The 19,197-nt window shown below is 40.0% G+C and overlaps 1 protein-coding gene and 1 pseudogene across 1 annotated transcript; both read right to left on the reverse strand.

The window, feature by feature from the left end:
• Positions 1–209: 209 nt before the first annotated feature.
• On the reverse strand, positions 210–11,898 carry rpn1.S (ribophorin I S homeolog). The gene is given in 9 exon segments (NM_001089045.1): positions 210–1,113; positions 1,462–1,707; positions 2,494–2,752; positions 3,212–3,311; positions 3,994–4,186; positions 4,983–5,192; positions 6,716–7,022; positions 9,168–9,232; positions 11,589–11,898. Coding segments are annotated over 9 exon segments (1,788 nt in total). The 5' UTR covers positions 11,814–11,898; the 3' UTR covers positions 210–930.
• LOC108715877 lies at positions 7,069–8,299 on the reverse strand (annotated as a pseudogene).
• Positions 11,899–19,197: the final 7,299 nt, after the last annotated feature.

Consider the following 19,197-nt stretch of genomic DNA (forward strand, 5'->3'; position numbering starts at 1 on the left):
TTGTGTCTACTGGTCTTTGATTGTACAGGCTGATTGCTAATGCATATTGTGGTGTATTGCTACACCAAACTCTTGCTATTTTGGAATGATTGTTCCCCTTCTGATAAAGCCAAATGGTTCCCAGTACCCACAAGTATTAAAGCCTTACTTTCCCACACTGCTGCAACAAGGAACATTTCAAGGTGCAAATAAGACATCACAACACAATATTAGCAATCCCTTCTCGTTTTTCTTTACTATTTTCTGGCCACAAAAGTTAAATCAAAGTGAACAGGGCATAGTACAAGTATAAGGAACAGAGCATCCATTTTGTAAATCGGCATACACATTCACAAATGTAAAAACATGGCAGCAGAGTTAAACTTCAAAAGTAAGAAAACACATTGCCGCTTTTGTATACAAAAAATGTTGTGAGGGACATGCTGCGTGTGACTCGAACTACTAAATTTAAGTGGCTTTCAATGTTTCCATCATATACCCCCCCCCCCCAAAAAAAAAAGATTTTCTGAAAAAAGGCACAAACTGCTTTTAATATGAATTTTTATGTCCCTTATACTGACAATCTGTTAGAGACAAGCCTTAGAATTCACCAAATGTTAACAGGTGGTGTGAATGATGGATCTGGTGTTAAAGCCTCTGTGGTACCAGCATTGAAAAAGAACCACTATAACATGAACCCAAGGTCTCCAACTGTTGCAAAATGATAGCCCTGTTTTCGTAGTGACTGAAATTCAGCAATAGCTAGAGATCCTTAGGACTAAATGTGAAGTTGCACAGACAGAAGCAGTTCAGCAAGGCCCAAGGATCCTCAGGAAGGACAAAACTGTAACTATCATTTAAAAAAAAAAAAAAAAGAGCATTGTTTTGGCTCAGTGTGCAAAACACACAGTTGTGCCATAATCTCAAAAGCTTCTAATTGAAATAAAACCGTTACAAGCCAACAAGAATGTTGTCTATTTTGTTGACGAGCTCCTGCCTCCTGTTTGAGTGCTGCTTCTCGTTCTCAATGTAACTTTCCTTTTTTAGTTTCCCAGAAACGAGACGTTCAGCTTCAGAGGAGCATTTCAAAACAATCTCCTTCACTTGGGTATCCAGCTTCTGAATTTCTGCAACCTATTGGGGACGGGGAAAATATTACAGGTCAGTTCTATATGAACACAAAAATGCAGGGTTTTACAAAAATATCCATAAATATTCAAACCCATAATTTTCCTTTGCGGTTTTCTCAGCTTTTAGGATGCAATCTGACTGCTTGGATGGTATTAACAGCCATCATACATGGACCAATAAATGTTACCGACCTGGGCCCTCCACACCAAGTCAGCAGATCACTGGCCTGTGTTTTGGGCCCTCACAACAGATATATGGACAAAAATTCTTCCTATTCCTACTAGACTTTGACCCCCCAGCATTAGATTTTATAAACTCAAGAACTAAGGAGGAAGCCAAAGCAAAACATACTTTATCACACAAATCAGAGCCTTCAGCTTTAAGTTTGGACTGTAGCGAAGCAATTTCATTGGTCAGATTCTTGTGTTCAGTCTCCAGTGTTTTCTTGCCACTGTTTAAGGAGGATATATCCCGGGACAGCTTATACTTGTTAACAGCCTCATCAAAGTGACGGTACAGCCCAAGTCTCTTGTTTACCAGTGTAAGAATCTGTTCAGTGATGCAGGCAGCTTTCATCTTGGCCTCTGCAGCTGGATCCTGTTAGAATGCAGAACATTTAAATAAGTCGCATATATTCTATCTTAAAGGGATATGGTCATGGGAAAACGTGGGTTTTTTTTTTTCCAAAAAGCATCGGTTAATAGTGCTGCTTCAGCAGAATTCTGCACTTAAATTAGTTTCTTAAAAGAGCAAACATTTTTTTAATATTTCATTTTGAAATCTGACATGGGGCTAGACATATCATCAGTTTCCCAGGTGCCCCCAGTCATGTGACTTGTGCTCTGATAAACTTCACTCATTGCAAGTTGTTGTGATATCAACCCCCTCCCTTCCACCCCCCAAGAAGCCTAACAACAGAACAATGGTAAGGTAACCAGATAGCAGCTCCCTAACACATGAGAACAGCTCCCTGGTAGATCTAAGAACAGCACGTAATAGTAAAAATCCAGATCCCACTGCGACATATTCAGTTACATTGAGTAGGAGAAACAACAGCCTGCGTGAAAGCAGTTCCATAGTGCAGCACTGGCTCTTTCTGAAAGCAAATGACCAGGCAACATGACCTGAGATGGTGCCTACACACCAATATTACAACTAAAAAAGAAATACACTAGCTGGTTTAGGAATGAAATTTTATAAGGTAGAGTGAATTATTTGCAGTGTAAACAGTGTAATTTAGAAATAAAAACTGCATCATAAAAATCATGACAGAAGCCCTTTTAAAAACTCCCTACCCGCTCAGTGTGTAAAGGCCACCGGACAATGTAACTGCATGATCACAGTGGACCCTGTGCTTAGTGAAGTAGATCCTATGCCACATACCTTAGTGATGGAGAAATCCAGTCGCACATAGAGAATGACAGTGAAGAACAATATGTAGAATGCTGCCACAACTAGCAGTGGTTCCTGCAGCATTAATATATTGTTAAAGGAGTAATGTACCACAATGTCCTGTATATGCTGCTCAACCAGATTGTTCTTATGAGCTACAATGACTGCTCTGCCAAATGTGTCCAGATAAGTGTAGTGCAGCTCATCAGGAGCACGGTTTATGTCATAGGGGTTATCCAAATGGATGTTTCTGTAAAGGAAAAGACCATCATTAGAGACAGTATCACCTGTATTAATAGCAGAATTCCTGAGATCCACTTTGATAACAAAAATTAAATGCTGACTAAGGCTTTCAAAAGGACAAAAAGACCTGAGAGAATGGGTGCTGTCAATCTGTTGGGCACCCCAAGTGACTTAAATCCCTCACCATGGGTCAACATTCCTCTTCATTTAAACATGCAGCAGATCTTCTGTAGGATGGGCCACTGCCATATTTTTTCACCTTCCCAAGCATTCCCTACTCCCCTTCTGACTTGTTGCATCTGCAGTATAGAACCCTTTGGAAAAGTTCTGTACGGAGTATTTACCAAGTCCCAAAGTTTAACTAAGACTGGCATCCCCACAATGTCTCAAGCATTTTTTTGTCCTTTAAAAGCATTTCAACCAGAATTATATGCACGAAACTGCATAATTTAAAACGTTTACTTACTTGGCACCTTCTGGCAGGATTATTTTAACAGTTAACGAATCCACAACTTGGTCATCAAACACATGATCAATAAGCCTCATCTTCAGAGCATACTGGTCACCTATAAGAGGAAATAATATTAGCAACCTAATATCCCAAAACGCTGAAAACAGTCTCCATAGATAGTCTTAACAAAAAGGTGGTCTACTAATACAAAAAATATCAAGAGATGCGATATATCATATATGAATATATAGCAGTTGGTCCATTTTTGGGCAGGCTAAGGTATCATTATTAATCAAGTTATAAAGTGCTTCACATTAATTTAGAACAGGTGTTTACAATAATTTAACAAATAAAGTTTACAGAATAGAAGTGTGAGGGACCTGTTCGCAAAAACTTACATTATTCTCTGCCTGTGCTGCTCTGTAACTAAAACAACCATTCTGGCATCATCTTGGTTCCTCTACCAAAGCAGGGGGGGTTTACTTTCTATGAATACATGTATAGGATCCGGAAACCAGTTATCCAGAAAGCTCCGAATTACAGAATTGGCATCTCCCATAGACTTCATTTTAACCAAATAATCCAAATTTTAAAAAAATAAAATAAAATTCCCCTTTTCTCTGTAATAATAAAACAGGACCTTGTACTTGGTCCAAACTAAGATATAATTTATCCTTATTGGAGGCAAAACCAGCCTATTGGGTTTATTTAATGTTTACAAGATAGATTATCCGGAATACCCCAAGTCCCGAGCATTCTGGAAAACAGGTCCCATACCTGTATATAAAAACACTTACCAAGATTATAAAGATACTCATAACTTGGCAGGTTATAACCAATTAAATAATGGGTTTTCCATCCACCAAAAAGTGGGAACCTGGGACGGATTTCCATCTCCACAGAGTCATCGAGGATCAACAAGTGGCTTGTAGAAATGTTGCCGATCTCATCCCTGTAATAAACATCTTGGGCGGCAGCAGGAAGGATGGTCTGAAAAAAGAAGAGATATTGTTTTACCATCAGCTAAAATATATGCTTAAGCTGCTTACCTCCTGAACTTTGTTGCTTTGAACATTAATGTAGCACAACAGATGCAAGACTTGGCAAGTGTTTCTGTGTAATTTACCCCAAATTATTTCTAGATGCCCATGTATCTACAGCAAACACTACTAAGAATTCCTCCATCTGAGATAGTAGCTACACCTGAAGGCCCGTTTATCAAAGGTCGAATTTATGCAAGTTTTTAAAAACTCCCCTAAACGCCCATAAAAACTCGAAATTCATCGTTAATAAAATCAAAAATTTTTTTTTAATTCGGATGAATTAAATCAACCCTAAAACTTGAACCTATTTCAATTTGAGTATTTTAATGTCATGAAGGCTGCAAACAACTCCAAATTGATCCCTGGACCTCTCCCATTGACTTAAACAGCAATTTGGCAGCTTTTAGGTGGTGAATAGTCGAATTTAAGTTCTTACAGGGCCAGAGTACGATACGTTTCGAAAAATCTAATTTAAATTTCTTAAAAACTCGAATCAAATTAGAATAACTCCCTAGTCAAATTTTACAGTTTTGACCATAAAAAAACCTTGAAAATAAGAATTTTCAATTCAACCCTTGATAAATCTCATCCTGGTGTATTTTAAAAAATTAATAACGGACACTCATTGCCAAGACTACTGTTCATATTAATTCTATGAGACTCAATTCCTTTCTGTGGACATAGAAGCTGAACATTACAGAAGGAGTCCATCTAACACTGGATGACTGGGTGAATCATCTTACCTTAAATGACTTGACTGATGAAATGCCACTGTCTGGCTGGCGCTGGTAATCATATCTTGAGAAGGGTCCTTTCAGATATGCGCCGGTGTGTTTCAAGTCAACCGTCTCTTCCACAGCAATGTTACCCCAGTGAGAGACCTCAATCAGGCGTGTCATGCTAGTAATTGTTAGGAATGGGCTGTTGTTCTCATAGTGAACTTTTAAGGGGTCCTGGGAGGACAAAATCATATTTGGTGAAAAGGATAACCAACTATCAAACTTTTCTGAGATCTTTGGCAAGCATTGCATGTAAACACACAGCACAGTTTATAGTAAACCAGAAACACTGAATGTACAGGCAGCACACCTTTAATGAAGCCAGCGGATTCAGAGTTTCATGGCATTTAAGGGGTTAAGGCTAATGGCACACAGGGAATATATATACATATATTTTTCATTTTATTGTTTGACATCACTGCAGGCATTACTCCAATGATGGCCTTTAGGCTATGGCCCCTGCTGGATTTTTTTTCAATACAAGCCTGGTCAGTAAAATATTACAACTAAAAAAAAAAAATACACTTGCTGGTTTAGGAATGAAGTTATATATTGTAGAGTGAATTATTTGCAGTGTAAACAAGTGTAATGTAGAAATAAAAACTACATCATAAAAATCATGACAGAATTCCTTTAAAGGGGATGTAAAGGCCAAAAAATAAAATCCCATTTTTACATTCTTTAATGAAAAATAAACTTATCTCCAATATACTTTAATTAAAAAATGTGTACCGTTTTAATAAGAAACCTGACTGTGTGCAGTGAAATTCTCCCTACATTTACTTGCTCTGACAGCTGCAGTTAGGAAACTTCAGATGGTCCCTAACTGCTGTGCATGGAAACGACCATACTTTCAAACGACAGGGGGGGATCCCCCCACCTTACTTCCCAGAACTCAAGCAGCTTTGCTTGTTTCCCTTTAACAACTGTGTAGATTTGTATCCACAGACCCAGTGCAGTCTGTATATTCTGATTACTAATCAGTCTTGCTGTATCTGCTTCTATGGCAGATATGATTTGTGCTGTTTTGATCATTTATTATGATCCCTAAACTTAACCCTACTGAAGCCCAGACCACACTGAGCATGTGCGTAGTCTTGGTATTGCAAAAATGTTTAACTCAGTTACCAGATGACAGCCCCCTGCGCCAACTTTAAAAGCATAAATCATTTGTTTAATTGGGCTTCTGGTGCAGTAAGTTCATGTTTATATTTAGTATACAAAATACAGCATTTCTAACATTATTCTATTAGTTGCCCTTTAATGAAACTAAGCTACCAAATGTCAGTTGTAAAATGCACTATTTCAGGGAGCACATGGAAGATGCCATATTCGGGCATATGTCATCCATCACACATAAAAAAATTAACATTCCCTTAAAGTGCTGAAGGGAGGCAAGTGTTGCAGTTTTCATCATTCAATGTGCTATGAACATGGTCATTATTTAAAAATCACTGTACCAAATGATGTCAAGAGTTATGACTAACTAAACTAAAAGAGTAGTATAGGGATCTGAGGCTCTCCACTGTTTTTAAACAACAAAATGAGAAACTGATTGTAATGTTTGTAATTCAGTAGACACTGGAGTGCCACAATTTGCATACACATGTGCCAGGACAAGCAATTAAAATTAAAACCTAATATTTAGTAAATGACATGGGCAGTTTGCATAAAAAAAATATAAAAAGCAAATGTACCTGGCTCCAAGGTGCAATATCCTTAAATGGACCGTATTCTATGAGTTCCTCAGATCTGGTAGGGTTTCCGAGCTTGGTATATGTCTCAACATTTTTAGAGGCGAGCTTGACGCGTGTGGTCTGGGACTTGGTTGGGTAAGGTGAAAAGAAATAATGGTTGCCTTCAAATGTGACAAACTGTTTCTCAGCCTGTGTGATCTGGGTGGGATATGGCTGAAGCACATGTGTAAAGACTGTCTCGACGATAACTTTGGTTTTAGCTCCAGGGGCAAGAGAGGATCCAAAATGCACTGTGTATTGTAATCCACTGAAAAAAAAAAATTAAAAAAAAGAGTGTAATTTACAGAGCATAAGAAAAAAAAAACAATATGATGTTGCAATATAAATTACAAACACACACCATAAGCCACTAAATTGTGACCACAGCTGCTGCTCAGAATTGGTATTAACTGTTCAGCCTAAAGCCTATGGGTGCTATACCAACTTTCTTGGGCAGCCATATGCACTTTTAGTTATGGTAACCTAACTGCAGGCACAGTTTTTTTTTTTTTTTTGGTACCAGCCTTTAATCAATAACATGACTGAATAACAAAACAGCAGATGGGGTAGAAAACAAGAATTTGGAACCTTCAGGATGAGGGGAATCGGGGCAAGTTGTTGCCAAGGATCACCTGTCGTTCCACTCCCTCCTCTGTGATGGTGGCCATTCTTATAACCCCCGCCCCCCCCCCCCACTGGAGCCGTCTCTTTCCATGGCGGTGGCGAGTGCATTGTGAATTTTAGACACTCCTCCTTGCTCATTCCCGGACGGTACGTGGAATCTACGAATCCATAAATATAGGAACTGCTGGTGCGCCAACATCCTCCCCATGGGTACTATATAGACCTGCCCTCCCCTCCTCTTGTCCCAGCCAGCCACAATGATCCCGGCTATGAGATCCTCCCAGTAGCAGTAACACATCTCCTTGAAGAGATTGGCGGCCGTGTGGACCAGCGGGGGGCCCTCCAGTTCAATGCTGTGGAAGCCCAGTTGGTAGGTGACGGCATCAGCGATGTCCTGAGTGTCAGCGGCAGAACCAGAGTGACAGCAGAAGATGCAATCATGTACTGGAGTCAGTTTGTCTGTCACTCTGTTGGCTATGTATGCCCCAGTAGTAGTCCTGGAGTCAGCACCAATGACAACTCCACCTCCATAATAGTAGTCCCGGTACTGACTTCCCGCCACATCCAGTCCGTGTCTCCGGGAAGAGCTGAGCTGTGAGGACCGGCAGCCGCCGCTTGAAACATTTTCCAGGCATAGTCTTGACTTAAATAGTAAGTTAGGTTGAAAAAAAAGACACACGTCCATCAAGTTCAACCGTAAATCTGTATAAACCTGCCTGCTAGTTGATCCAGAGGAAGGCAAAACACACACTTGAAGACTCTACAATTTGCCTCAGAGGGGGAAAACTTCCATCCTGACTCAAAGATGGCAATCTGACCAGTTCCTAGATCAACTTGTACTATGAGCTATCTTCCATAACCCTGTATTCCCTCGCTTTCTAAAAAGCCATCCAACCTCTTCTTAAAGGTATCTAATGTATCAGCCAGTACGACTGATTCAGGGAGAAAATTCCACATATTCACAGCTCTCACTGTAAAAATCCCTTTCAAATATTTAGATGGAACCTCCTTTCATCTAATCGGAATGGATGACCTCATGTCAGCTGAAGGACCTACTGGTAAATAAAGCATTAAAGAGGTTCTTCCCAATCAACCCATAATTTGATTTATAATCTAAGCACATGGATTTATCCTCTATCCCATGCAAAGTGTACAAACTAAACCAAAGACACTTCAGAGTTTTGGGGCATATCAAAAACTCAGAATCAGTCCTGTAAACAATTTAAAACAACAATTCAACTATTATGGTTTTCTTACATTTACAGTAACAAGGGCAACCCTATGATTGGCTGCCAAGTCACACGGAGCTAGGGAAAGCTTTGCAAGTGCTCCTGTATTATATTGGAAAGGAAGTATTTTGACAAATTTATATGAAGCCTTTGGTTGTTCAGAACCAAACCTGCAGTGCAAAAAATGACAATTATAAATGGCAGCTATGTGTTGCAATGGACTGACTTGAACCATTAAGTTACAGAGACGGATGCCTCCAAACACCGCTATCACATAAATATGGCATTTAAGGTATTCCCTGGTAAATGTTATCTACACTATTACATTTTCTATTATTATATGTACATACACAAACACCAGTATTTTAGATACAGCTAATCCAATAAGCCAGTGTTGCACCTTGCATGAGTAAGAATAATGTAAATTCAAACTTGTCAACATACCCCACTTTATTGACTCTTAACCATTATATTTTCTGTATTTTCACTCCACCACTTAACATCTGCAGGTTTCCGCTGCATTTCTTGCATTATGGAAGCATAAGAAATCAGATAGTTACCTTTTGCCTTTTACGTTTGTTTCTTGTACCTGAAGGGTTCCATCTTCTTCATCCTCCCCTTTCACCTGAAAGAACAAATGAAAAAGATATGAATTCATTATTTTTGTTTTATTGCTCGGGTCACTTGTTTTCAGTTCCTGGTCTGCAGAACAATCAACTGAACCTCTGGGGCTGCTGAACTGTATTTCGGAAACAACAGAATAGCAATTGGTTGGCCACAAAAGTAAAGACTGATGCAAAATGAAATACATGTTTGTCCCATTAGTACAAATGCACATTATGGGACAGAAGAAAGGACTCCTGCACGCCGGACCTTTTGCTGTCCTGCTGTTCAGCCATTATTTACTTGGGGTCTTCTTTGGACTTTGAATGGACTTGTGCGAGACTCCGGAACTGCATTTGCCGTTTTGTACAGGAGGATTTGTATCTGCTGTTTTGCCTTTGGACCATACAAAATAAATTGGAAACTGCCACGTGGTTACTCTCCTGTTTGTTCTACATGCTTTGGTTATGTCATTTTCATGACACTGTAGGTTACAGTGAGTGACAATGCCACATTTGCCAGGTCACAGTTCAGGTGTCAAGCAAGTGCTCCAAGAGGCAGTCTTTGAGTTTAGTTCTGAAGACATTGAGGGAGAGTTGTCACCGAATAATTCGCAGATGGTTATTTTTGAATTCCAGGCTTGGAGACAAGTTTTGGTTGCATAAAAAAACATGTTTAGTGCCACACAGAACCTGCCAGTAAACACAGAGGCTACCAATAACCAATCGCAGTCCCAGGGACTCTTCGCATGCTTGTGTTGCTCCCAAACGCTTACATTTGAATGTGGCTCACAAGGAGAAAAAAAATAAAAAGTTTGGTGGCCCCTGCAATTCAGCATTTTTAGCCATGCTCTTTTATTATCTACTGCCATCAGTGAAGCTGCTACTTTCTTAAAGGAGAAGGAAAGTCATCTTGCACTTAGGGGTGCCAAATGTTTGGCACCCCCAAATGATTGTATTTACTTACCTGTAACCCCTGGCCTGTGCTTCCTATAATCATCCTTCATTTGTATAGTGACAACATATTGCACTTACAGAGATTATCATTCACAACAGTCCCTGCCCAAGTGCAGTATACAAGCATTAGTTTTAAAGGAGAAGGAAAGCCTTTGTGCACTTGGGGGTGCCCAATGTTAGCCACCCTTAAGTGATTGTATTGACTTACCTGAAACCCTGGGCCGGTGCTCCTATCAGCAGCAAACTGCACCGACCCGGGGCTATACTATCAGTCTTCCGATCTCTTTTTGCGTCTGCGCAGTAGAACGACTATTTTGTCCAACTGCGCTTGCATCTGCCGCGGGAAATTTGAAGACGGAAGTGGATCGCTCCGTGGTGCGCACTGGTATAACCCCAGGCAGGTGCAGTTTTCTGCTCATAGGAGCACCACAGAGCGATCCATTTCCGCCTTCAAATTTCCCGGGGCAGACGCATGCGCAGTTGGACTAAACAGTCGTTCTACTGCGCAGACGCAAAAAGAGAGAGGAACTTTAGTTCAAGTTCGGCTGTTTGTTCTACTGTGCATGCGCAGACGCAAAAAGAGAGAAGAAGACTGATAGTATAGCCCCGGGTCAGTGCAGTTTGCTGCTGATAGGAGCACCGGCCCAGGGTTTCAGGTAAGTCAATACATTCACTTGGGGGAGCCTAACATTTGGCACCCCCAAGTGTAAAAAGCCTTTGCTTCTCCTTTAAAATGAATGCTTGTAAACTGCACTGGGGCGGGGGCTGTTGTGAATGATGATCTCTGTAAGTGCAATATGTTGTCACTATACAAATGAAGGGTGATTAGAATATGGCTCAGCCATGGAAAGGAGACTGGTACCCTCTCCAGGAGACTGCTGAGCTGTCCAGGATGCAGGCTACAACGAGAAGCAATGGGAGCATTGACTTCGCCCCGCCCACTTTCTGCTGCTGGAAGCTAAAGGAGTGCTTACGTGTCAGCTATTCAGTCGGTGTGAGGCTGATGCGGAAGTGGCCTGTCATACCCGCTGCCTATTGCCCTGACACTGGCAACCTGTAGGGTTATTAATTGGGGGAGAAAGTGCTTTTGTCCTGTAATCTCTATATTTACCATAAAAGCGTTGCACCAACATTGCTACACTCTGCCCTTCTCACACAGGAGGAACCATGAACAGAAACAATAAACTGCAGTCTGCAGGGCTCCCAGCTATTTATCAATGGACACAAACCTTATGTGTACAAGAAACAAAAGCACAAATGCAACATACACAGCAGGAATGCACAGCCAGCCCCCCACCTCAACTTCCACACAAAAAAGTACAAGAACAACTCCCAACAGCCTCTATAATAAGCGCAGTTGAACTACACTCACTGCAAATAGGCGATACCTCCTTTATTTCCATGGCTAAAGTTTGCACTCACCCCTAGGTAGGCCAAATGGCTGCTCAGCTCTGACTCCAGGGCCAACAGAAAGGAATGAACGGCGCCCGGTCCCGGGTTAGAAATAGTAATCTCCGCCGTCACTTTGGCTAAATGGCTGCTGAGGTCCACTGTGCGCTTGACATCCTCATTCACCAAGTCCAGCGCCCTGGAGGAGACAGCGATGGCTGCCAGGAAGCAAAGGAAGAAAGCTGCTGACCGCTCCATTGCAGCGAAGCGAGAGATGGGCACAGATTGACAGTCACTCCGCTACCTCCTGCAGCAGTCTCTGCTGACTACTCATTCATCCGCCAAGCGGGAACAAGATGGCCGCCGAGGTCCTGGGAACCCTAGCAACCAATAGGTGTCTATTGCAGTGCCTGATGGAGTCAGGTCGCAAAGGCGCGCGTCTTAATATTTGTTGTGTATTTTGTGTACATCTTTGCGCAGTCTCAAGTATATTTTATCAGCCTTTTTTTTAAGGGTTTAATATATTTTTGACATACTTGCAAGTTGCATTTGAACAGGCAGGATCTGAACAACTCGGAACAATGTCAACCGGGGCGTCATTAGTTACTACTGAGCTGTACAAATTCCTTCTCTGAGGGAGGGATGTGACTGTTAACAACTTGATTTTGTACATTCATGAGCTGAAGATAAAGTCAAGAATTGAAAATAAGTGATAGCATACTCCCTTTACGTTACATCTTGCATAAATAAACATTCTACCCTTATCAGAAGAGATGTGGTTGCAGGAATTCATGCTGCATGGGTGGTTGCCTTCTTATGCTCTGAAGCAGGAGTCCCCAACCTTTTTAACCCATGAGCCACATTCAAATGTAAAAAGAGTAGGGGAGCAACTCAAGCATGAAAAAGTCCCTTGGGGTGCCAAATAAGGGCTATGATTGGCTATTCGGAAGCCCCTATGTGGACTGGCAGCCTACAAGAGGCTCTACAAGAGGCTCTACTTGGCACTATTTTTAGTTTTTACACAATTAAAACTTGCTTTCAAGCTTTGAATTTAAAAATAAGCCTCTGTTTTGAGGACCCTGAGAGCAACATCCAAGGTGTTGGAGAGCAACATGTTGCTCACGAGCTACTGGTTGGGGATCACTGCTCTGAAGTCTCATTTATACACACTGACTAGGAGACAGCCTAAGCTGCATCACACATGGCTTGCATAGAAATTTGCTCTAAATATCTATTAAGCACATAGATAAAGCGATGTAAGAATAGAGCAGGCCCTGTGGTTGCTAAAGATACTAGGGTAGAAAGTGAACATGTGGGTGTGGGAAACTGGCCGGGTCCCACATGTAGTGAAGGAGGGTGGTCCATAATGACTTATTCAGGAAGACCTTAGAGATTCAATTACACCCCTGTGTAGGGTTGCCACCTTTGCTGATGGCTAAACCCAAAAACGGGAGTCGGGCAGATAGCATTGGGAGTGGGGCAGTGATGTAGGAACAGGCATGATGACATCAGAGGTGGGCACAATGATGTTGGTGGAATTATGACACCGGGCAAGGCTATTTGCATTACATATTTTACAAGAGGGGGTACTTTATTAACTATATAATACACAAAAGCCATGAATATCCTGTAAATTACATCCTTATAAACGGCTCTTAATGATGTCATCAGTTGTAAACGGAGCTTAGTCATGTCATTTTTGTCACATGACTCACTAAAACTTGTGTATTATAATAAATAAAGTACCCCTTGTTGGAAAATATGAGGATATTAGAAGTAACCTCGGAGTTCCAGGACCTGTATAATATTTTATAATAATAATTTTTTTTTTTTTTTTAACGAACCAATAAATAGTGGTTTAAATTTTTTATGTGGTGTGTCCTATTTTCTTTTTTACATAAATCAGACAACAATTATATTATAGAAGATAAACAAAATTATTGTGATAAACAATTGTTGTTATATTAAATTGTCAGAAAAGGTGGGATAATGAATAGTACCTTGTACTTGATTGTAGTATAAATCCATATTGGTGGCAAACAATCCAATTGGGCTTATTTAATGTATAAATATCTTTAGTAGACAAGGTATAGTGATCCAAACAATGTATTAAGCAAAAAAAAATCAATCCTACCAGGTCCCAAGCATTCTGGAGAATGGCTCTATACCTTTAGTATGTATAGAAGAATATTTAGTCAATACAATCCCAATTTGCTTTTTCAAGAGACTAGACGGATAACCCTGTGCCTAAAATTGCATCATTGATTCAGTTACACCTCAACAATTTATTTATCAACAGTGTGTTTTTTTTAGAATCACTTACATGAAGACAGTGGCTGTGGAGTATGGAATAGAATAGTAACTAGTACAATGGAGTAATTGATTCTTATTGGTTGGTTTATTGTAGATATATATGTCAAAGCCAGCTGGTAAATGCCAAATAAGAGTTTGATAACTGGATGAGTCACATAGAAATTGATGTAACCACAAAGGGGAATGTTGATGTTGCAAGCCCCGAAACAATATCATCAATAAGACATAGCTATAATTGGCAATGTGTAATAAAGGGCATGTTAGTGTAAATGTAATTAGATTCAAAATGCTCCCATTTCACTGAAACATAATATATAGATAATGTCTTCTGAACTGCCCTTGTGCCCTCATTTTGGGGGATAGAGGCTATGAACATTAAGGGGTTTATTTATTAAAGTCAGAATGCTACAAAATCCTAATTTTAAGTGGAAAAAAAAACCTCACGTTTTTTAAAATTTATTATACCCCGGAGAAAGTCTTAATTTGAAAATTCAACATCTCAGACCTGCCAAGGTTTTATATAAGTCAATGGGAGAGATCCCAATACTATTTGAAAGTTTCTGTGGTCTGGGCTGAAATTAGCCCAAAAATCCAAATTATTTTAGGGAAAAAGCCAGAAAAATCATGCAATTTGGGAAAAAAATAAGAAAAAACGTACGATTTGGATTTTCACTCGATTTTATTGAGTTTTTCCCCGATCCCATTAAATTGTGCTTTTTTAATAATAAATAAGGTCAAATCATGGATTCCAGTTTGCTCAGACTTTTTTATAAATAAAATTATCAGAAAAATTAAAATTTTTATAATTAATGCCCTCTAAGTGGCTAAAAGGGAATCAGGAGTGAATGTTGTAAAATTTCTTGTTATGCACCCCCCAGTGATAATAATCACATACCTGATTCCCCTGGGCTGGTGCTACTACTAGCAGAAAACTGAACTATAAGTAAAAAGCCAACTTTTGCAATCTACTGTGCAAGCATAGGCCCAAAAAAACAGAAGAAAAAAGAAGCAGAAAGAACAAGATAGGCCCTTGGTGCTTGTGCAGAAGTTCCCTTGGTCAGGGCACTTTGTTCTAATAGGAACACTGCTAATCAGGTATGCTATTATAGTTACAGGCTGTGCCTTACATTTTAACTTCCTATCTGCTGTATGTCTCACATAGGAGAGTGTGTTATACACTGTACTAGAATATAGAGAATCCTTTTGTAGCTGATAGACAGAACGTTGCATTGCCCCCTGTAACAATAAGAATAGGGGATGTTAAAGGTATTTGTGTACCATAAACACAGTAGTCTGTAGAAAGGGGACCAATAAAAATTCCCTGATAGAACTGTCAATTATATAATTATGCAATGCTTTATGTACGTATTCTTCAAGAATCAAAGAAATGGTTGATACTCATTTTGCTGGTATACAACTTGAGTTGTGACTTGATCTCCAGCTCATTAAACATGGTGTCCATTCCATAATGGAATCTGGTCTTGTTTAATGGTTAAACATACATTTATATGTATATAAAAATATTATATTCCCTTTATAATGATATTCATATAACTATATACATGTTTAAATCTATACATTCAGTAGAACCCAAAGTATTTCCCAAATTTACACCGATTTTTGCAGCCTCGTCCAGGCAAACGAATGAGAATGCTAAATGTGTTGAATATGTATACTGTCTTTATCTCTTGCCTTAACAAACAATATTTAAGTTCTAAAAGAGAAAGTTTAGCAATTTATACCCTTAGCTCCAGCTAATGTCGGTACATCCATTTAGTAACTAAGGAGCCATATTGGATACATTTGATCACGGCCTGTCATGTCACATTTGTATCACACATTGACAACTTCCTTGACTACCTTATGCTTGGAACTGATGGGGCTGTTGTAATATTAACAGTACATTGTGTCCCTTAATATCCAGAATTGAATGCCCATGAGCAAAAGTGAATGCAATATTCATTGAATGCAATAATTTATGATACAGGTAGTGCAGAAGCCAATGTGAGTTGTCATAAACCATATATAAATAAATATAATATATATAATATAAATAAATATAATATATATAATATAAATATTTTTATTATATATTTTTTCAAGTTAAATCTTACCGCAAACCAATGGCAGTTTGCAGCCTAGTAATAAGACTGGTTTGACTGGTTTAAATGCCGCTGTCAACTGCCTACCGGAACCTAATACCTTTGTGGTCTCATGAGAGAAAAAACTTTGTTTTGAGAAACACTGGGTGTTTTCCCATTCAGAGCTGCTATTATGTATGGAGGAAATGTAACAAAACTAAATACCAACAATTTAAAGGAACACAGATTTCTGGAGAATTACTGTTTGTAAAATCCATTCCCTCTGCTTGACTAAACCCCCATTTAATGCTTGGACTATGTTTGGTAGAGTGATGCCCATCAGAGTCCACTAATTCATGCAGGTACAGGCAGGCCTAGATTCGTAATCTGTGGGTTCTGGCAAATGCCAGAGGGGCTGCAGTAAATTGCAACACACAGTCACTATTTATAGGGCTCGTGGGGGCTGTTTGGGCCTTTGTTTACCTGAAATGCCAGGGCCTATTTTAACTCTCAGTCCAGACCTAGGTCTGTATCTATATGTAAGCCAATGGGGTTTTCACATTTGAGTTAACTATTAGTATGATGAAGAGGGTGCTATTCTTAGACAATTTGCAATTAGTCTTCATTTTTTATTATTTCTGGTTTATTAAAAGTTTTCAATGCTTTTAAAGTTATTTGTAAAAACAATTGCTTTTGAAAGCAGCATTTGTTTAACTACTGGTTGTTACTTTTTAAATATGTTGCAAAACTCTTAGTTCCCCAGCAAAGACATGTCTGTTAAGCAGCTGCCTTGTATTACATTGCTTCAACAGTCTGAGCCCTCAGGGAAGAGAATAAAAAGTGATAAATAATGCTTTGAACAGCAATTAGGGTTGCCACCCGGCCGGTATTTTACAGGCCTGGCCGGTAAAAATGATGGTTGATCCCAAATGTTATTAATAGGGAAAAAAAGATAAATATATAGAAAGGCCGGTATTTTTTTCAAGAAAAGGTGTTTACCCTAACAGCAATACATATACAGACAGGGCCGCCATCAGAGGGCACAGGGGGTACTGCTGTACCAGGGAGCCTGGCTGTGCTGCACTTTTTGAAATAGCCTGCCCCCCTTGACAGTGCCCATCTGCATCTGCCGTAGTCTCGAAGAGCTGAAGTCTAGAGGAGCTGAAGTCTCAAACACCCAAAGTTGAAGTCCCGAAGCCGCAAAAAGACCCAAAGCCACGAAAGGAACTGAAATTGAAGTCCCGAAGCCGTGAAAAGAACTGAAGTCATGAAAGGAGCCGAAGTTGAAGTCCTGAAGTAATAAGTTAAGCAACCATTTGGATGCAAAAAAGGATGAGGTTTTCTTGGAACACAGCTATATAAGCCAGAAATTAGTCTCATGGAGTCCTCATTGAGCAAATGGAAGTGATGCATTGTGGTTCCCAGCATTTTGCTTGCTGATACCAATTTGTGAACTAAATGTCCCTCTTCTGACTTACAGAGTTTTGGAAACCTACAGAGAACTGTTTGCTCAGATAACTAAAATAATTCTGGACAATTTTAAAGTGACAGTAACAACAACAAAGAAAGTGTTTTAAAGTAATGAAAATATCATGTCCTGTTGCTCTGCACTGGTAAAACTGGTGTGTTTGCTTCAGCAACACCTCCCAACATTTTGGAAATAAAAAGAGGGACAAAAAAAGTTGCTGCGCATAGTGTGGCGAAATTTGTTTGATCACACCCATTTTTGTGATACCACCCCCTAAGTACCATGTTCATTTTATAAAATTTGGCAGTTTATGAAAGTTTGAACCTATTTCTGTGTTTTTTTCAGCTATTACAGTTTTGTTAATGAAGGTGACTTGCCCTTTAACATGTGTCTAACTTTTCCCAAGAGACTTCCTAATCTACTGTAAATTGTTACAATTATGTATTTGCTTATCTCAAAATTGTTACAAAAGTATTTTAGCTGCACCTAGTGGCTGTTCTGGGCTCTCTGCTAAAAGCCAATTAAGTTAGAAACTTTGTATCTGTTTCTGGCTATTCAGTGCAGAGAAAGTCGGGACTTTTCAGTACAAACGTGGGTCTGCAGGTTGAGCTGTCAAAAGCTTGACGGTCCCACTGAAAATGGGACAGTTTGGAAGGTATGCTGCTGTGTAGCCACAGGTAGGGCCGGGTACAAAAAGGGGCGGATGTGACGTCAAAGGGGGTAGCGTTGTGTAGTAAAGGGGCGGAGCCACGGCGTGGCCAGGACAAAAACGGAGGGATAAAAAGCTACGTTTACAGGGGATTGGGGGCGGGCCGAGGGGTCTTTTTAAGGGTATTACAAATTTACCGGCAGCTACATTGCCAGTAAATTTGTAATACCGGCCTCGGCCTTGTCAGGTGTTTTACCGGCTAGGCCGGTAAAATACAGGCTGGGTGGCAACACTAGCCACGGGGCAACCATTCAAAGCTGAAAAAGGACAAAAGGCACAGGGTACTCGGCAGATAAAAGATAAGCTCTGTAGTATGTAGTAAGTAAAGTTTCTGAAGCAAACACACCAGTTTTACCAGCGCAGGGCAACACTACATTAGATTGTCATTTCTTTAAAACACTTTTTTTTTATTTTTTGGTGTTATTGTTCCTTTAAGGCTAACTTAAGGGACCAAGATGTTTTGCTGGCATTGTTCTTCTCTGCAAAATTAGGTTCTCTGAAGGCTTCCAAACATTCAAAATGGCAGTCTGGCTGGCACCAATCCTGATTGTATTCATTGGAATGTGCCCTGGCTGACATACAGGCCACACCCACAAACAGGGTGTGTCACTTCCTTCTGTGAACCAGTCCTGGACTAGAAAGGTGTGGCTGTTCGTTGGCTGTTGAAAGCTACCACACAGTCACTATTTAGTGGACTGGTGAGGGCTGTTTTGGGCCTTTCTGTACTTGGAATGCCAAGGCCTGTTTTGCCTGTGCTCTGGACAAGGATTTTAATCATTTAGAATCATGAAAATGAAACAGATCTACAAATAAAATGGATTCTTTTGCCAAATTACCAGTATAAAAATAATGCCATGTCTTACAATGAACTTATTTATCTGGTGTTATTCTATATTTTTGCTGCAAAGTATATTATTCTCCCTTCCCACATCTGCAGTCCCCAGGTAATATGGCGGCAAGGCGGTGACACCGCAAGTCACGTGGTGTTTTCCCTTTCACGCCCTTTTTTCTTCACGCCCCTTTCACGTTAGCCAATGGGTAATTAGGATGAGGCGTTGACGTCAGTAGCCC

This window comes from Xenopus laevis, chromosome 4S (genome assembly GCF_017654675.1).
Source record: "Xenopus laevis strain J_2021 chromosome 4S, Xenopus_laevis_v10.1, whole genome shotgun sequence".
Taxonomy (NCBI): Eukaryota; Metazoa; Chordata; class Amphibia; order Anura; family Pipidae; genus Xenopus; species Xenopus laevis.